At 46.9% G+C, this 19,823-nt stretch overlaps 1 protein-coding gene across 3 annotated transcripts in view; it reads right to left on the reverse strand.

Annotated features, from left to right (window-relative positions):
• Nucleotides 1-19,823, reverse strand: part of BIN3 (bridging integrator 3) — a 73,865-nt gene that overhangs the window by 50,127 nt on the left and 3,915 nt on the right. For 2 of the 3 annotated variants that reach the window (XM_067543683.1, XM_067543685.1), the window contains exon 2: nucleotides 9,147-10,190. In XM_067543683.1, the coding sequence (XP_067399784.1) occupies nucleotides 9,147-9,154 (8 nt within the window). In that variant the 5' untranslated portion in view covers nucleotides 9,155-10,190. Of the gene's footprint in view, nucleotides 1-9,146; nucleotides 10,191-12,056; nucleotides 12,168-19,823 lie in introns of those variants that run through there. The other variant, XM_067543684.1, reaches the window with a different exon arrangement.

Genomic DNA, 19,823 nt, shown 5'->3' on the forward strand with positions numbered 1-19,823 from the left:
TAGTGAAAAACTTACACAACCACTGAACCTTCAAATCTCAGACAGCTGAATCAGGAGTCCCTGGCCTTAAAAAAAAAAAAATACCCTACGACCTTACACAATGCACCAACAAGTACCCAGGGAGCAGGGGAATTCCAGCCCCAGCCTGCACAGGTGAGAGATGCAAGAACACAAGACACAGTTGGAATTAATATATCACATCACTCTGGATGTCTTGCTGTACTACACGGTGTCCATGGAAACCACATGCACCGTCCCACCCCACTCCCCCTTCTTTATAAGAACTCATAGCAACCACTCCAAACAGAACACTAATGCAAAAGGAAAAAATTATTCAAATGGATCACAAACAGCTTATGTTAAGAGAGATACTGTGCCAAATTCTGTGTTGACTTCTGCCCCATGAAGCTCCAATGGGAGGTCAGTGGGACTGCCTGGGGGATGCAGCAGCACAGAATTTGGCTAAGGGTATTGGACATCTCTGAAACAAACTGAAAAATATATAGACTTTACCCTGGGTTTCACTCCACCCTGACAAATATATAGGGCACAAACCAACAAATCTGGTCTCAGTGAGAGCCCCTATAGCAAAGAAAAACCCCACAATGTAACTATGCAGTTTATGTTGTTTTAGACCGGCCTTAAACTATAATATTTAAGTATTTAGTCCTTTTTGTTCCAAATCTGCTTCCACTGAGTTCAGTGGTGCAGTGCTAAGCCCAGGGACTGTAAACTCTTTGGGGCAGGGACCGTCTTTATCTTTGTATCTTCTGCAGAGCCACACCCAGTGTCAGTGTTAAATAAATACAATAATAATGGCAGAAGTTACACGCCCACCTGTTCCAAGATGATAATGAAAAAAACTAATGATATTTTACTCACCCATCAAAAGAGAATTATTCACGCCAGGCGTGTGGGCGAACAGAATTTTGCAAGGCTGTTTTAGGCCCTGACTATGCTACAAAAATAACCATTTTTAAGCGTGGTTGTGAAAGATGGTTGTGGCCTAACGGTGTTATAAGACTGTTTTTTAGTTGCCTGTATGGAGCAACACCGCCAAATCACGCGATAACTACATTAGAGTTAAAACAGGGTGCTCACATATTTTTTGCTGTACACTCAGGTAAGAAAAAATTATGGCCCCAATCCTGCAAGCTGGTCCATATGGAGGGGACCACTGAACCTGTGTGGAACCCCACCGACTCCAGAGGCTCAGGGATCCAGTCGCACAGACTAGTTTGCAGGATCAGAGGCTACGTTATAACACAGGTAACAATTACATTTCACTATGGTGTTTAAATCTGAATATTTCCGTAGTGCATGCAGTTCCTTGGACTCTGACACCATCCATGCTGTAAAATCAAGTATCTAGGTATAATCTAGGAAATAATTACCTATGTAGCTATTTATACCTTGCTCACCACCACTTTGGTATCCAAGTGCTTTTTTTTGGATCAAATTTTATCAGATACTAAATACTGGTTTCACTGGGAGTTTCAGTGGAAGTTTTGCCTTAGATATCAACAAGACCATGGTTTGGGCTTTAGGAAATAGCCTTGTTTGTTTCTCCCCAGAACTCACTGATCAAACAGGTGCTAGCCTGCTATCATTATACAGAAATTCTGTTTAAATTCCATCATGAAAAGTGGCATTTGGCTGACAAGCCCTTAGCGCATAGGCCACGGAGAATCAGCTACCCTTTCATCCCTAGAAATGGTCCTTCTAGCGCAGAGGTAACAGAGCGCTTCTCCTGCAGACAGAGGACTGCATAAGGGTTGCCAGGCCGGTGCTACATTCCCCTGAATTCCATATGGCACTACGTTCACTCCAAAAAATGTGACAAACAAGAATTCTCTGTTGAGAACAAGTCTAAGAAATTTCAGCCCAACAGGTATTTTGTGGGGAAGATAGGCAAAGTTAGCAGTTATAACCCATTGAAAATGGAGACTTAGTCTAAAAATTACCTCCTTAACCATACCTGCAGGATCCCTGGACTGTAGGAAACTAGAAATAAACCTCTTTGGGGCAGGGACTGTGTCTTTCTATGTGTTTGCACATCACCTACCAAGATGGGATCGTGACACTAAACAGAGTCTCTGGGTGTGACTGTAATATTAATAAATAATGTTAATACATAATAAATATTTATGTTTGAACCTGAAAATGCCTGTCATTTCCCCACAGTTCCTGATACAACAGAACATGGCTTTAAGTAGTCTCTTCCATAACTATGTAGATAGCCTTTCAATTATAAATAGATGCTTGCAATGTAACTGAAGAGGAAAACACAGAAGCCACTGGTTCAGTAATAGCCCCACACAGCCCAAGTCACCCACAGTTATTTTTAGAAAGGGAATGGAGGTCAGCAGACCAGTACTGTATTTTCTACTCTTTCCTCCAAAGTGACCTGGGATCTTTAAATTTCACCTATGACAGCCACAGGAACAGGGCTCACTCTGATATGTTATCCGAGGAACGATACCTCTAGCCATACAGCTCCTTCCTAATATGGCACTGAAATATCAGCACAGGAGAGGAAATCCAGATGCTGGTATGGAGACCGCCTGGTCTCTGAGTAACTTGCTGTCCTCCATTCCTCACCCATAAACCTGCAGAAAAAGTGCCTACCTGCCTATCAATGCTGCAGTGGTCGAGCCACTAAATGCCAGCTATACCACAAACACTCACTCCAAATGGCTAAGCAGTAGCACAAATCCTGACAGCATCACCAACCAAGGTACACCTTCTCAACATGGTAACATCAATCTCTAGTGCAGCACATTTAGGAGACGAAAATAATCCAAGCAAGACACAAAATCCTAAAGATGCCAATATGGTTCATAGAAGGAACAAGATTAAAAAAGAATAATCTCATCTGCCTACATAAAATATCCCTCCCTAAACAAGTCTAATTCTGCTCTAATTAAAGTTTGCCCTAAAATATGGTAGAGAAAATGTCACCTAGTTATTGCACAGGTGTTGAAGTCAGGAGTTCTGGGTTTGATTCCTGCTTCTATCACAGATTAGTTATAAGGCCACTGGCAAATCACAACCTCTCTGGGTCTCAATTTCCCTATGTGTAAAATAGGGATAACAACATGGACTTTGTTTTGGGAGGTGTAGTCCGACAGCGTTTGTAAAGTGCTAAGGAAGGACAAAGAACAAGTAACACAGAATTTGAGTTACACCCGTCCTCTTGTAACAAACAGGCTCTTTATATCGATGGAATCTTTGATCCCAAGGATCCTGGTGTGCTTCATAATCATTAACTGAACCTCGCAACACTTTTGGGGCAACTATTATCTCCATTTAACAGATGGGGAAACTGAGGAAGAAAGGTTAGGCCACCTTCCTCAAGGCCACACAGCGAGACAGTGGTAAGAGCCAGGAATAAAACTTTGTAGAGTCATGACTCAACCCCTTTCGCTAATCTCCAGGGCAAACCTCCCACTAACCTTCGAAACATTACATTCCAAGCTGCGAACATGTATCTGATGAGGGCCATTATTGGAAAGAGGCAGCATGCTCAAACTAAACAAATAGTGATATATCGGCTAAACAAAGAAAACTCTCAGCCATGAATGCTTGGAACAAGGTTCATCCTCTCTTTCTGCAAAACTCACAGCAAGCAAAGTGATATAAATGTTAGACATTTTTTACACTGACATTTGGGAAGCAGGGCACAATCCCATGAACAATAGATCCCCTCTGATATGCATATTGTTCTGCAGAAGAATTTGTTACTGCCTTGCTCGCTCAGAGCCATACAGCCTAAATGGTACGAGTGTGACCTCAGGAATCTTCCGACATCAGAGGCTGCACGTCAATAAGACCCTTTCCCCTCTGAAGACGTACTGAATTCCAGACCTAAGTGAATGACACAATTCATTCAATAAGCAGCAGTACGACTTCACATTGGCCATATCTGCATGAATTAGCGACTATTACAGTTGGCATGGTCTGCCAGCCATTGACAACTGAACTGAGAGCAATTGTCTGTTTTAGACACAAACTGATCTCCTCAGAGTTCAGGTCCCCCACATTCATGTGGAAATGGGCACAACACGCGCAAGGACTGACGCTGATCTGATGTGGAGGAAGAAAGGGAAATCACAGATTTCAGTTGAGTAACTCCACCTTCGACAATGACCCCTCATTCCCATCCCAGCAAAAGATGAAAAATTCATCTCCCAAGCCACATACATTGTATGTCAGCTACGGCAGGCTAAAGTTCCTGAAATAAAGCAGCTCCCCAGAGTTACACTGGGTCTTTGAATTCTCTGATTCTCTGCTAAAGTTCGCAAGGGCCCTCCCCATAAGCATTAATGGAGCAGTTTTTAAAAACCATGTTAAAACACAAGTCATATGCAATTCCCAATCACATGGCTCTGCAGGAATGATGTTGAAGCTATGCTAAACCATGGCTTTTATGGATGGTTCCATCCTGAGCGTACGTCTTCACTGCAGCATTAGTGTGAATGACTCCTGTTGAGTAACCCTTGATCGGGTGAGAGCAGCCAGACCCCAGAATAACCTTCATGCTGCTGTGTCCACACTGATATTGCTTTCACTTGTGTGCGGTGCTAGGGTTTCTGGGGGCATATCCCATGGTTCCAAAGCTGCAGTGAGCTGAGCTGCTCCAGGAATTTTCTTTCAGGGAATTACAGGAGAACCCATCTGTCCTTTCTGGGCACAGGGATGAAGTTACAGGAAGGCACCGGAGGACTAGCGGGACTCGAGTGGCTGTAGCCTGAGTCCACACTCCTGGAGTGGCCGTGTTAGCAGCAGATGACTTGTGCTAACTTGAACTTTCGCCTATGCTGCCTGAGAACTCGTGTGAAAAGCACCATCGTGTTCAGTTTGGGGGTACATCTATACTGCAATGTAAGCGCAGGTTTAATGGAACTCGATTGGACCCTGGGTTAGAGAACCAGGGCTTGAGCATCTACAGTGATTGTCAATCCTATGTTAAGAATTTTCTAACCTGGGCCTGAACCCAGGGCTCCAGCATCCATGCTGCAGTACACAGGCCTGAGAGCAATCAATCATATTCCAGACTTCCTAGTGCTCTCTCACCCTATGGCTTCTCTAGCCCTTTGTTTGTGGTGCAGTTTGGGAAAACTTGACTGTCCACTAAACTTTACTATCCCCAGGACAAAGAAAACGGGCCCATGGAATACTTTTGGCCAATTCCCAGAGCATACGTCTGATGGTGCTGCGTCCACACTGCAAAGTAATAGGGCTTGAACTCTGGGTCCCAACCTGGTGCAGGCTTGGACCCTCCATTCTCCTGGGGTCCTGGCTCCGATCCCTGGGTTAAAGTGATTTGGGTGTAGATGGAAGGACGGTTAGGCTTAAGCCTAATTTCGAACCTTGGGTTTATGCTGCAGTGTAAGTGCACCTAAGTGCTTTTGCATGTGGACATGACCTGAGTTATAACTTGCATTAACTTTGTAGTAAAGGCCAAACCTTACCGTAGGGAGGATCTTACCGTGCAGTTATGTGAGAAGGGAATTCAGAAGTGACACTATAAGATTCTCTGTTTACTGCCTCTCAGTTATTTCTGATCAGATTAGCTCAATTTGAATGTTTCTTTTCTAACTGCCAGCTCTGCAGACTCACCAAGGATCTGAGAGTCAAGCTGAATTCTTTCTGGCTCATTCATCACCACCATGAATAGATTCTGCATGCCAAAGTTTCCGCTCAGTTATACCTATGCTATCATATTGTCTTTAAAGGAGTTGCAAAGTTGTTATTTGGACAGCATTTATAGCTCTGTAGTGGGAACTTCATTAATGGTGATTCTTATGATATCTGAGCCATCTGATTTTATTAGCTCTGCAGTGTTAACAGAAGTAAAATGTAGGAAAAACTGATTCTCAACATACAGGGAGCAAATCTGCTGGGTGAGGTGCTATTTTCACAGTCATTTTTCTGACCATAGCCACATTTAAAAGCACGTGTACAGAAAAAGACTAAAGATTATTTGTCTATTTGCCAGCCCTTCAAACTCAATGTGGGATCTCAGAATCATGCTACTTTCTTTCTTCTTACATCACCATACATTTAACTATCATGGCTCTGCATGACTAACAGGATTGAAAAATTATTTAGGGCAGTACAGATATTTTTAATTTAGTTAGTTTAAATAACCAACACAAACACACAAGAGAAGCACACAAAGTGGAACTGTGGATGTGATCTGTCCCATAACAACATTTTAGTAGTCTTGTGCTGAGTTTTTAGCAAATCTGACTCAAAACACTCACAGGGCAACTTTTTTTTTTTAAAACTCCAATTCAAGTAGTTTTTAGTTTGGAGTTAAACGTCTTTCTATAATATTTACAAACCAAACATCCCATCATTGTGTGAATGCATGAGAGCCTCAAAGTGAAACTATTTCTGAACAGAACTAAAAAAGTAAAAGTATAAATGAGTGAAAAATAGGTTTTTACTATCCTTCCATTTTTAACAACCGAAAGAGTGAAGGACATTTTAAATGATACAAGTTTTAACATGACACTGTCCCCTTAACTTTAGGCAGATTTATAAATGTTTGGTTTTAGGATGCAGTCATTTACAGCATACAACACAGCTGATGCAGCGGTGGCACTGGAAGTGCAGGTGAAATGATTCTGTGTCGTGCAATTTAAGAGTAATAAGACTGATACAGAGAGTGAAATGAATTGATTACTTTAAAATCTAAGTGCAGCAATGGGTGTTTCTGTGTGTAATGTACTACAATAAAGTGATGCATGAGTCAGGACCAAAAATACACTGATTAGACTATCTTTACTATAAAATACATATAATTCCTTTCTTTAAACAGTAGCCTGATAGCCATCTATAGGGCAGTATAATCAGAAAGGTGATTCTGTTCAACTGGAACTTTTTATTCAATGTATTCATTCTGTTTGGCTTCAAGGCAGATCTGCTGAGTTTATGGATTCAGAAAAGTTTCTGCTGTTATCCTTGAAGAGCCAATATAGACACAGCCAACAAAGCCAGAGTCTCTTACACCTAGCTCATCAACAAAGTTGTCAGCAAATTTCTAGTCCTAGAATCTTTATTACTTATGATGACAGTAAGTGGCTAGATTTTTCAACTCACAACTTGAGTTTGCAGTGCCAGCAGCTAGGAAAAAACAAACATTTGAGTTGTAAATTGAGACCAGCTGAGCTGGAATGAGTGCGCAAGAATAAATACAAACCCCAACGTTATATTTGTAGAGTGACTTTTCTAAGCAAAACTATATGTAAGGAAATGGAGGGGAGAAGAATCACACCAGAAATGCTGCACACTGATCCGATGCAAAGCAAGAAATGGAGTTGTGTCATGGGACAAATAACGTATATTTGAAAAATCATTCTGGACCGCTGAGTCATTAAAGAATGTATGCAAGTATACTGATGGAGCATGTACATGGCAAGGTTTGGTTGAAATGTCTTGATCAAATGATTTTTGGACTTTACCAAAAGCACATTAGAAATGCCTAAGATACATAAATATCAATACTCCTAAAAAGAGAATAATCAGTTATTTTAATTGCAAATAAAACTTTTGAAACCCTGGGCTGCACTGGTGTTTCAAGTACCTGATCACAGATCCACTTTCATTCATCACAGAAGCACAGATTCAAAACAAAAAGCGCTCATTTATTTTATAATCATATTTGCAATAGGCAAGGAGGGTAGGGGAGGAGGATGCAGTCAGGGAGAAAGGAGAGATGATTAAGAAGGGAGGGAAACCAGAAAGGTGGGGAAGGGCATGTAAGCAATAAGATGTTAAGCAGGTACTGTGCTACTTTTGAGAACGCCAGTCTCATTTTTGGACAGCATGTCCTGTGCATATATGCACATTGCTGTAACTCTGGTCCGCACACAGCCCATCCTCTCCCTTCTGTTTGCTATTGTCCCATCTAACATTAGGCCACAAACCCCCAAACATTTACATGTGGTTAACTTTACACACAAGTAGTGCTACTGAAGTAATTGACAGGGGCCTTAGATTAGAAGTTCTTTGGGGCTGGAAACTTATGTACGCATGCATCTGTAAAGTATAATAGTGGCCTGATCCTGCACGGGGCCTCTTAATAACGACACATTCGTTGGGTCGGGGACCGTATCTTCCAAATTGTTCTGTGAAGCATTTAACACACTAACTTTAACACACTGAAACATTAGTAAATAACAATGCTTCACATTCCCAAGCTCAGAAGAGGAATGCTGTCAGGCCTGTCACAGAGGCAGGAAGCTTTCCCATGAGGAAGTCGGGCAGCATTGCCAGAACACACACAGAGTACATACAAACTCCCCTCCCCAGCCTGCATTGGTACTGTTCTAACATGGACATAATGAGGTGCAGATAACGTCCATCACCAGCCGGTTAAAGTCTATTCGAGGTGCTGCAAGACACAGCTGAAAAGACTGCCCACAGATCTGAACCCAAGGTGGGTTTTACAAAACCCGTGGACTGAACGTCCTCATGCACTGACGAAATTGACCAGGAGCCTGCCTCTGCTGTGTTCAGATTACAGCCATTGCTGGGCAAGTACATCCACACATCGGGACTTGGGACCAGACCCAAGCCCCCTGGCAGTCGGTGGGGGTCTAACCACTGGCTCCAGCGGGCTGCGGCTCAGACCATTAACCCCCCGGACCCGTGCTTCGCAGGCACGGCCCGAGCCCGAGCCCGGCTCCGCCCAAGGCGAGCGAGCAGCAGCACCCGGGCTCTGCACCAGAGCAGCGGGCGTGCAGCAGGGAGGCCAGGGCAGCGGGGCCAGCAACCCAACCCAGCCCGGCCCGCTGGAGTCTCCGACCCGCGCCCCTTCCCGCCGGGACCCGGCACCGGGCGGGGACCCCGAGCGCGGCACGGACTCGAGGGACGTGCAACTGACACGGCACGAGCCGAGCCCTGCCCGCGCCACACTCGCACTCACACCTGGCAGGCGCACACAGGGGGGGCAGCGGGCTGCACCGCACAGCAGAGGGGGGCGGGCTGGGGTGCAGCTCTCCAGGCCGGAGGGAGCCAGGGGCAGGGGGGAGGGGACACACGGGAGATGGGGGGCGGGGCCCGGCGGTACAGGCAGGGACGGGACGGAGCCCGGCCCGGGGCCAGCCCCCAGCGTCTCCCCCGCCCTCACTCACCAGCTCATGCTCCCCTCCGGCTCGCGCTCCCGGAAGCGTTTCTTGCCTTTAGCCCCGCCCCCTTCCGGAAGTGAGGTAAGGGACACGCTAGGCGGCGTGACGTCACGCACCCAGCGGGCGGGGCCCGCCACCTGGGGAAGCTCACGGCGCCTGCGCTGCCCCAGGCTCTTCCACTCCCCCCTACCGTCACAGGCGGTGCCGTGACGTCATTGAACCGTGACGTCATGCTGTGATGTCACCGTCCATGCCATGACGTAACTGGGAGGGGCTGAACTGGTGGGAGGCCGGGCCAGGGTTTTACAGAGTCAGGTTTTACCCCCGTTGAGGCGGCTGCTCTGTGACATCATCACTCCCCCGTGACATCATCGCTCCCCCATTCTGCCATCCCGAGGCGCTCGCAGCCATCCCGGGTGCACGGGGACCTGCGCCAGACCAGCATAGCGCAGTGACCCCCACAGCCGTTTCCTGAGCCACCCCGGGGCACGGCTGTGGGGAGCAGCCCAGAGCTTCAAACCCGGTTCTCAGCAATAGCCGCAGCTCAGCCCTGGGAGCCTTCCAAGGCAGAGAAACTGACATCCATGCTGTTGAACCTCGTTCACAAAGGGGATGGCTTGCTGGCCTAGGCCCCGTTTGTGCTGTGTGGATCCTGCAGCGCTTTTCCTAGGAGACAGAATTTCCCCCACTTGCCGTGTCCAAAAAATCTCCTGCCTCTGTTGTTGCATACTGGAATGTGCTGCAGCAGTTACGGACGCCTATGGCAGTGGGATAAAGAGGTGTTGCTCCGATGGATGGAAAGACTTGTCTCTCCGCAGCCAACTTTGAAGCTAGCTTCTTATTTTAAGCGTAATTTATTTATTATTAGACACAGCCCCTGAGGAAGCTATCCCAGCATTTACACAAGGCCCAGTACACGTTGGGACAGGTTAGCTACTGGTTTAGTCATTTCAGGGTAGGCATCCAGCCAGGTTGGACGGATTGAGTAAGGCTTCCAGTTCTTCCCTTTAATTCTGAGTCTTGGTGTATTTATTCCAGGCTGCCGGAGAGCTGGAACAACATACAGAAAAAATGTTAACAATTAACAATGCCAGGATCCACAAGAAAGACAAACTTGCGGGACAATGACCAGGAGCTGATATGAAGAAGAGAAATTAAATATAACGTAAGGTGGAGGCCTGTGACTAAGAAGGAAAATAAATTGCATACTACTTTTAAAAGCTTTTGAGGGAATGATTGTGTTACGATTTTTCCAGTCTCAGGAAGGGTCCCGTTGCAATCAGTATTCAATGAAATTGACAAAGTACTTGGGAATTGAGTAGAGAACCATATGGTTTAGCACTTGTAATCTTCAAAGCATTTACAAACCTTTAAAAATTAACCCTCACAACCTGCCAGGCGTAAATGGCCCCATTTTACAAATACAGAAACTGAAGCAAAAAGATTAACCCCAAAACATTCCGCTGTGCCCTCTGATTCTGGAGGCCTTCATTTCTGAGTGGCTGATTAGAGTTACCTAGACCCAGAACTTCAGAAATATTCAGGCACGTAGCTCCCATTGAGACCAATGGGAATCAGGTGTCTAACTATTTTTGAGGGCATAGGGCATGATTTTCAGAGATGCTGACCTACCACAGCTCCGGCTGAAGTTCATGGGAGCTGCAAGTTTTCAGGTCCTCTGAAAGTCAGGCTCCAGGTGGTTCAGATCAGGCATCCAAAAATGGAGGCACCCATATATAATAGATGATATAGAAAATACTAATCAAAGTGACTTAAAGTGATTCCTGTGAGTGGAGAGGGTCCCAGAACCCAGGCTCCAGGCCAAGCCTAAACGTCTACACTAATTTTTAACTCTGCAGCCTGAGCCTCATGAGCCAGGCCAGCCATGGCCATCCTGTGGGTCTTTTATTCTGGTGAAGGCGTTCTCAGGTTATATGTCCTGCCCTCTCTCATTAGGTCCTCCTCTGGCCCCCATTGCTGTAGTACTGAGTACCTCACAATACTTCATGCATTTATCCTCTCAATACCCCCACAAAGTAGGGACGTGCTGTTATCCCTATTGTACAGATGGGGAACTGATAGACGAAGGGCCAGGGTTTTCAAAGGTATTGATATGCCTAAAGATGTAGACAGGCGCCTATGGGAGTTAGGCACCTAATCTTCTTAGGCTCTTGAAAATCCCAGGAGACACCTATCTGCATCTTTAGGCAGCTCAACGCCTTTGAATATCTGGCCCTAAGTAACTTGGCCAAGGTCACACATGAAATTCATGCTAAAGCAGGGAATTGCATCTGAATCTCCTAGGTGAATACTCTAACCACTGGATTATCGTTCCTCTGCTAGTCAGTAAAAGGGCTGGGAACAGAGCCTAGATTTCCCGCCTCCCAGGCATGTGTTGTAGCCACAAGCTGCCCCTTTGCCCTATTGCTATTTATGCAGCTCAGTAAGTATGCATGACACTTTACGGATATGAAAAAATACAAAGCCCCTGCCTGGAGGATCGTACACCCTTATAAATAAAGGATGGGGCATGCTATAATGGGCGCCAATGCTGCTGCCTTCAGGAGAACTAGTGCAACATTTGGAGCCATCGCTGCGGAAGGCGGTCACACACTTTAACTAAGGGGAAGAGAGGTGTGCACTGGATTACAACACGCTCAGCTTCACATCCCAGAACTTGCATACGAGATTCCCCACCCCGATTGCTGCCTCCGCAGCACCTGGCTGCACCAGAGGTGCTCCTCTCTGCAGTCCCACATGGCTGCCTCTCCCGCGCCCAATTTCGTCATGCAGGCCAATGACAAGCTTCTCCTGGGAGTCCCATCTCGCTCCCGTTTGTGGCACAGGGTTTGAACTTCCTTGCAGAGTGGCCCAGATCCCTGTTGTGAAACAGGCAGGGTCGGAGAGGCCACTGACCTGGGTGCCAGTCAAGATGGCAGCGGCAGTAGTCTCTGTTCAGTTCCAAATCTGAACGAACAGGGTGACTGTCAAGTGCAGGCGGTGCCCTGTCGTGCCAGTGGATGCGAGGGACAGGCTTTGAGTCCGTGATTTGTCTGCCGAGCACATGGGGAATTAAAACATCACGTCAGGACCATTAAAACTCTTGTCTATAACTCCGGGTGAGATGGCTGGAGAACAAAGGCTCCTGTCTTTTCTTAGGTGGTGAGAGGGACTGACAGGACTGGAAACTTTTGGATCAGTATAAAGAGAATCTTTGAGGAGGGATGGACTCTTACCAGTAATGGACCCAGGATAAGATGGTGGTGCTATAGGGTGACTATGGTCATTTTTACCAACTACACCATTCCCTGGGGGAATCCTTCCACGTTCCATGGCTAGAGAGATGCTTGGAGTTGTGGGTAGTGAAGGACCGAGACGTTTTTGCTCTATGAGTTGACAAAGGGGCATCTCCAAAAGTAAGCCTAGCAGAGGGAACAGAAGGCCCTGGCATTTCAGAAGTGATGGAAGAAGCCAGGGCCTGGGTGGCAACATGAGGTGAGTTTCTAGGCTTTCCCCCTCACTCACACCCCGAGTGCAGAGAAGAGACCATCTGCAGCTCTTGGATTGAATGGGCCATGGAGCTTGAACTCCCCCTCCTCACCCACAGAGGAGGCCTCTCCAGAAATGGCACATTGGCAGCGTCACTTGCACCGTTGTTGCTCATGCTGGGCCGATAGGATCGGAGGAGAGTTCGTTCTCTAGCCCATACAATCCTTGGTCGCTCTGCTGAGACTGCCAATAAAGGGACCGCGCAGTGATGGCACATCGGCCTTCTGGAACCAGCCTTGGACCTACCAAATTCATTTCCCATGAGCTGCCAAAGCTCCAGTAGAACTTCTAGTCACTGACTTGGGCTGGATTCAATTCCAGGAACTTGGCGGTGAAACGCTGCATGTTGCACAGCCTCCCTCTGTCCCACCCCCCTCAGCCAGCCAGCCAGCCACTCCCCGGATGCTGCTCCTTTCCCAAATTAAAAGCCACAAAGCGTCCAGGACAATGCCGAAGCGTTCCTAGCTAAGTGCCTTGCCTATTGCATAAGAGGCTCTCAGGCACTTTGGCTTTCATTTCATGTCTGCCTGTTTGGATTCCTGCTTGCAGAATGACTAACTTTAAGGACTAAAAAAAAAAAAAATGTTTTGATTACATTGCCTTTTTGCCAACTGGGAGCATTAGTCACAGCATTTTTTGTGTGGAGATACCAGGCTTAAAATTCAGCAGAGCTCCTTTCTTTCTCCCCCTCCTCCTCCTTTCTGACTTATTAGCAGGATCCCAAACATGATGAAGAATGGAGAGAGAGGGAGAGAGAGAGAGAGAGAACACGTGCATGAACATCTTGCAGGAAAATTATTCTGCATTTTTTTCCTTTCCCCTCAACCCAGCAGAGAGAGGAAACCACCAGTCTTTTTTAAAGGTTTGGGCTGGGTCTTTGAACGCCTGGGACCAGCATAGTTCCATCAGCTTTGACAGAGCTACACCAATATGTGCCAGCTGAGGAACTGGCCCACAGTTTGGCACCTCTTCGTCTCTCTACGTAAAATGAGTGCTGGTGAAGGGTTTGGGATTAGCAGCTGTCTGGTGATGGGCAGAACAGGGGCGTGTCGCGTGGCGCACTGCTCCATTGGTGTGCCCGGACCCTGCCCCAGGAGGCCTCACCTTGAAAGGGAGACAGGGATGTTCAGTTTCCATAGCCCATTCCATCTTTGTGGAAACTGCCACTGAAAGGAACCAACTTGCACCAGTCGCAGGGGTGATTTTGGTGATGCCTGCCCACTGGAACTAGACTGCTGTGATTACTGTGTGCGTTACAGGAGCACCTATGGGCTCCATCATGCCAGGCGCTGTATGCCCACAGTGTGTGAGACAGTCCCTGCCCTGAAGCTCACATCTAAATAGACAAGACACACTGTGGGTGGGGAGTATTATTATCCCCACTTTATGGATGGGAAACTGAGAGAGATTAAGCATCAAGCCCAAGGCCATACAGTCTGCGGCAGAGGTAGGACGGGAGTCCCAGTCCAGTCCCTTAATCACAAGCCCATCATTCCTCTCTAAACTTGAGACCCACCACACTCATTTCCCAGGGGCCACCAAAAAGCAGGCAGAAGGTAACAGTTTGAGCAGTATCAGCCATGTTGGGGTTGAACTGGCAACTTCTGCTCTGTATTCCCTTATTTATTTCCAGAGCCATCCAGTCCCCCGTACTTCAGCACTGGCCTCCACAAAAACGTGTTGATAACTTAGCACTTACGAGCTGGTTTATGGCAGAGAACCACCAGTTTGTCTTAACAGAAGCGTGCAAGTGGTGATCTCCATCACAGAACAGGCTTGGGGCTGAGTCCGCCAGGGAGGGCGCGGGGGCAATGCTGGAGCCGAATTTAAACACATCATCCAAGTCCCTTCTACCTCTCCTGCCAGCTGTATAGGTTACATGCCCCATCTGCAGAGTACCTCCGCTGAAGCCGACCCTCTCCTAGTTTGTAGGAGACAAGTTCGCCTGTTGAGCCACAAGGGAAGATTGTCCTTGGGCCAAACTGGTAGGAGCCATGCTGAGCAGGTCTTGGAGGTAGACGCCCTTTGGAAATCTTGCGCCATGCACAAAGGGCTCCTGCTCTTGGGATGGCAGGTATTAGGGTTTTGTAATACCCCCATCTGACACATTGCACTGACAGACTTGACTGGCATCTCAAGGCACCGCACAATAACAGAAGATAATTAAACTAATTGCCAAGCTCATTGAAACCAATTAAAAAGGGCTGGGGAAAATATCATGTCTTTTAACGGGCACCAGCTGAATGTTGCAAATCTGGGAGTACCCAAACGTCAGGGTGCAGATGAGAAAGGCTCCAGCACCTGCTGTGTTGGGGGGGCGGAGGAAGGAGGACCATGGGGGTTGTAGTTCCAGGTGGGCCCCTCAGGGAGGTACGTTGCTGACTCCGTTTCCATGGCATAATGGAGAAAACCTGGTTTATTATGGAGACAAATTGCCCCACGAGCCTTTCAGACAAACAACATGGAATTCATTTGGCTTGGCAGCCTCGCTGAGAGCCACCTGCCTCCTTCCAGCGTCTCTAACATCCTGGTGAACCCAAATCCTACCTTCATCCTGGGATGGTCTCTGTAGAGTTTGAGCCCTTCTTCCTCCTCAGAAGGCAGCACAATCCCCTGATATGCGCAGTTCCCCCCGTGCCAGAAGGTGTTTGGACACATTGTCCATCTGTAGCTAAAACCCAGGGGACTCCTTATGGAGGGAACAGACACAACTTGTGGATCTAGACTCTCCAGAGGTGGTGGTGGTGGGATCAGCTTCCCCAGGACTTTACTCCAGATTTATAAGCCCCAATTTATTCCAACAGGGCGGCAGGGGAGAGGACCAGAACTGATCTATGAGCAAGGGCATCAGAAATCTCACCTGGGACACATCTGTACCTCTGGTCTTGTTACTGGTGTTTAAGAGAACCTCTTCTATGTCCCATCATGAGAGATGGGGATGGGATGGGTCCTTCCATCCAGAATGGCAGAAGCTCAACCCAGGGTAGTCTCTGCAGAGACCATCTTGCCAGCAGAGAGAAGGTCTCCACATCACCTCTTCTCCTGTTTTGCCTGGAAGGAGCCTATGTCACTTGTTTTGCTTGTGCAGACACAACAAAAACGAGACAGCATGTTTTAAGGGAAAGCCAAAAAAGGCCATAATTATCCGTGGGCTCTGATTATACCCCTGGGAGGAAAGCAGACAGGAGAGACCAGGAATCTCTCCAGTTGCTGCTAGAAATGAGCCTGAAATAGCAGAGCATCTCCTTAGCATGCTTGAAGTTTCTGTGCACCCTATTCTTATCATGAATTTGTGTCCATGAAGTCATCTACCAAAAAAACTTCCCTCTGCTAACGTAACCTGGACATGCCATACCCTGGTGTGAAGGAGTCTAAACTGGCTCTGGTTTTCTAGACTGGTGAACTGGAGACCAGCCGGCACAATCAACTGGCCAGGGGAATTTGCAGTCCCTTTACCTTATGCAACTCACCCAAGTTTCCGTAGCTAAGCCCTAGATGGCAGCTAGTGCAGTTTAGCAGGTGGAGGAGTCTGTTTCTTCCCTCATTCTTTCAGGAGGAGCAGATGGAATTTAATTTTTCTTGCAGCGAGCCGAGAATAGCAGCTCTTCAAATTGGCACCGAGGCGGTGGAAAGGCACACAAGAAACACCCAGAAATGCCCCATACCAGCCTGGATGCTGGAATGCATAACTAGGGCTTGAGATGCAGAATAAGCACAATTGTACACCGGGACAAATTCAGACCTGGTGAAAACAGATGCAACTCACTTCTCATGCCATATCCGAAGCCGATCTGGGATTATTGATTTCATGCTATCACATGACTGGCCCTCTGCTACAACCAATTTGTCAGGGTCCAATCCTGCAAGGTGCTGAGCTCCCTCACTCCATTGCAGACTGAGGGCTTTAATACAGAAGGATAAACATGTAGGATCCCAGGGAAGGCCAGTGCCCCTCGTTGCTGGGTTCAGGGTAAATTGGTGGGATATTTCCTCTTCCATTTAGCCCCACTGCCAGACAGAAATATGAGGATAGGATGATGCAGCCTATCCCTCTGATAGAGTGGAAGATCAGGATCTGGCACTGAGCCCTGTCTCTTGCTGTTGCCACAGGGGAAATTTAGGTCAGGCTGTGAACGCCCTTGCACTGCCGGAGCAGGGAGATCAGGTGTATGAGCTGCTGAGTCAACACAGGGCCATGCAGCCCCAGAAGCAGTCACTTGTGCTGCTTGGAACTTGGAACTGGAAGTTCTGCAGCCCAAACCTTCTCGCTTTTTCACCGCGACAACTTATAATTTGTATTACAATAGTGCCTGCGGGCCCCACCTGAGATCAAAGCCCCACTGTGCTGGGCCCTGTTCAAACGCAAAGCACGAGACAGCTCCTGCCTCAAAGAGCTCCCAGACCATACAGGAAAGACAGACAAAGGGTGGGAGGAGAGGAGTATTATTATCCCCATTTTACAGAGGGAGAAGCTGAGATTTTCAAAAGGATCTGGATGGCCAGTTCCCATTAAAATTAATGAGAACCGGTGTGTTCAGATTCCCGTAGGCAGCTTTGAAGATCTCAGCCAGTGAGATTAAGTGACTGATCCAAGGTCACGCAGAGAGTCTGCGGCAGCAAGCTGAGAACTGAACGGAGCCTTCCTGACTCCCAGCCCTGTGCATTAACTACAAGACCGTCTTTCCATTCTGACTCCTTTCAGATGCCAAACAAACAAACCCCCAGCAAGAAAACAGGGTGGCGGCGGCTGCTAGGTTTTGCAAGAGCTTTTAGATCTGATAGCCTGTGTTTAACTGTGTACACTTAACTGTCATTAACAAGTAAAACCTATTTCTGATAGAACTTCTTTTTCTGGGAAATTACACAAAATGGAAGAATTCACTGAGTAAAGGGGGTAAAAAATAAACCCACCACCACATCTCTTCTCATAAGTGCAAACCGTCTGTATCCACCCTTCTCCTGGGAATATGCTGCTTTTCAAATCTATCGCAATTTTCCTTGCATGTCAGAAATCAGAAAAACTGTTAACATACAGAGGGAGGGAACATCACGGGAACCTGGCACACGTCGCAGCCTGCACAGCTTAATGCAAAGGAGAAATTAAGAGAGAGAAATATCCTGACACATTTCACCCCCTGCAAAACAAACTCAGAGAGCATTTAAAATATCATGAGATCATTTAATTGCTTTTAAAATAAAAAGAGATGGCTCCCGCTTGTGCCTTGAATGGAAAGCAAGAATTATGAACTATAAGCAGCAGTTAGGGAAGTGAATTGGTGTTAAAAATTAGAATCCCCTTGTTTTAGGGCCCAACCCTGAAAAAATGGGAGCACGTGAGGTTTAGGGTTAGGAATGGTCTTGTGGTTAAAAGACTGAGTATGATTCAGAAGATCTGGCTACAGTTTCCTGCTCTGACATAGACCTTATGGAAATCACTTAATCTCTTTGTTCCATATCTATAAAACTAGGCTGATAATACTTCCTTGGTCAGTCTTATTTATTTATATTTTATGCTTTTCAGGGCAGGGACTGTCACTTAGTATATATCCGTATAGTGCCGAGTAGAAAGGGGATCTGGTCTTGGATGAGACCTTTATGTTCTATCATAACACAAATGACATAATTCATAGTTTGCTGATCTAGATGCTGATTCTGCACGCATTTTAGCATTTCGGCAACTTTACTCATGTAAGTAACGTTACACATCCTTGTAAGTATTTGCAGCACTGGGCCCGAAAGAAAGCAATTGTCAAGCAAGGCACAGAGCAAGCCATGGCGCAGTGTCATCATTTCACAAAGTCAACGACTTTGCAAATCAAAATAAGAAGGGTGAAAGCAAGTGGGAGGAAATTATAGTTGTGGAGTTATTTCCAGAAAGGAAACAGAAAAAAAAAAAGTCCTTAGTTTCACTACAAAACATGGAAAATTCAGGAAAATAACTTCCAGCATGTTTTTTGGGGGGAGATTAGGGGAGATTTTCTATGTTCTTTTTCTGGTACTTTAAAAAGAAGATGCTTAAAATTGCAAAGATCCCGCTAAAGAAAGTGACGTGCGTGTGTGTGTTGAATCCCTACGCACTTTCAAGACCCATTTGCCACAGCAAATTTAGGCAATTCCATTCTCTTGCCACTCCTAGGAGTGGTTGTGTCTGAGGCAGTCTGGCTGTACGTGAGCAACGGAGGGAAGTCTAAAGCTGCCGTTGTGTGTATGAGGAGATGGTGTGTGCCAGGGAGAGAAGGTGGTGGAAAGGGGGTTCGTGTGCACATGCGGGGGGGCTGTTGTCTGTGAAGAATATGCCTGTGTGTGAGGGGTGAGGAGTGGGAACTGGAGTGTACAGTGCTGGGGAGTGTGTGTGTGTGCGTGATGCTTGCATGGGGAGGGCATGTGTGTGAATACAACATGTGATGGTGGGGCAAAAAGGGAGAAGTTATTGACTGACCACCTATGCCTCTACATGGTGCCTTATTGTCCTCTCTTCCCATTCCGTGTTCGTTTCGACAGGTTATAAATAACTATGAGTTGGAGGGGTTAGGGAACCGCAATGGAGGGGACACCTGGGATTTGAGAGCCAGGCAAACTGTGTCTGTAGGGAGGCAGAGTGGATGAATGAAGAGGCTGTCAGGGGGAGAAGGGCAGTACTGAGAGAGAAGAGAAGGAAAGATTCAATGAGCCAGCAGCTTGGCCAGTGGAACTGTCTACAATCACAGGATGGATGTAAGCATCAAGAAGGCACAGGAGCTGTTTAGTTTTGGATGAGGAGCACAACTAGGAGCAATGGGATGGCGCTAAGTCAAGGCAAACTTAGGCAGGATGATCAGAGAAATTCCCTAGCAGCAAGATCTGAGGCTGCAGAATCAACAGGGGGATTCTTCCAACACAGCTTCCCGCGGGAGCTTAGGATACAGCAGTACTCAACAGGCTTAGCTGAGAGAGAGCAAGTGGAGGAAGAAGGAGCCAACAGGAGGAGAGCAGAGGGGCAACTGCAGGGCAAGCAGAGCAGCTGAAGGCAAGAGAGGTGCTTGTCACTAGGAGCAGTCTCAGTCCAGCTTACAGATCAAGGAGCTGGAAAAAGAAAGGAGCAAGCACGGACAGGTGATAACATTTACCTGCGGGAGAAGGAGGAGGCAGACAAAC

The sequence above is a fragment of the Emydura macquarii genome, unplaced genomic scaffold (assembly GCF_026122565.2).
Source record: "Emydura macquarii macquarii isolate MOO-44397 ecotype Brisbane River unplaced genomic scaffold, CSIRO-AGI_Emac_v2 contig_967, whole genome shotgun sequence".
In the NCBI taxonomy this organism is placed as follows: domain Eukaryota; kingdom Metazoa; phylum Chordata; order Testudines; family Chelidae; genus Emydura; species Emydura macquarii.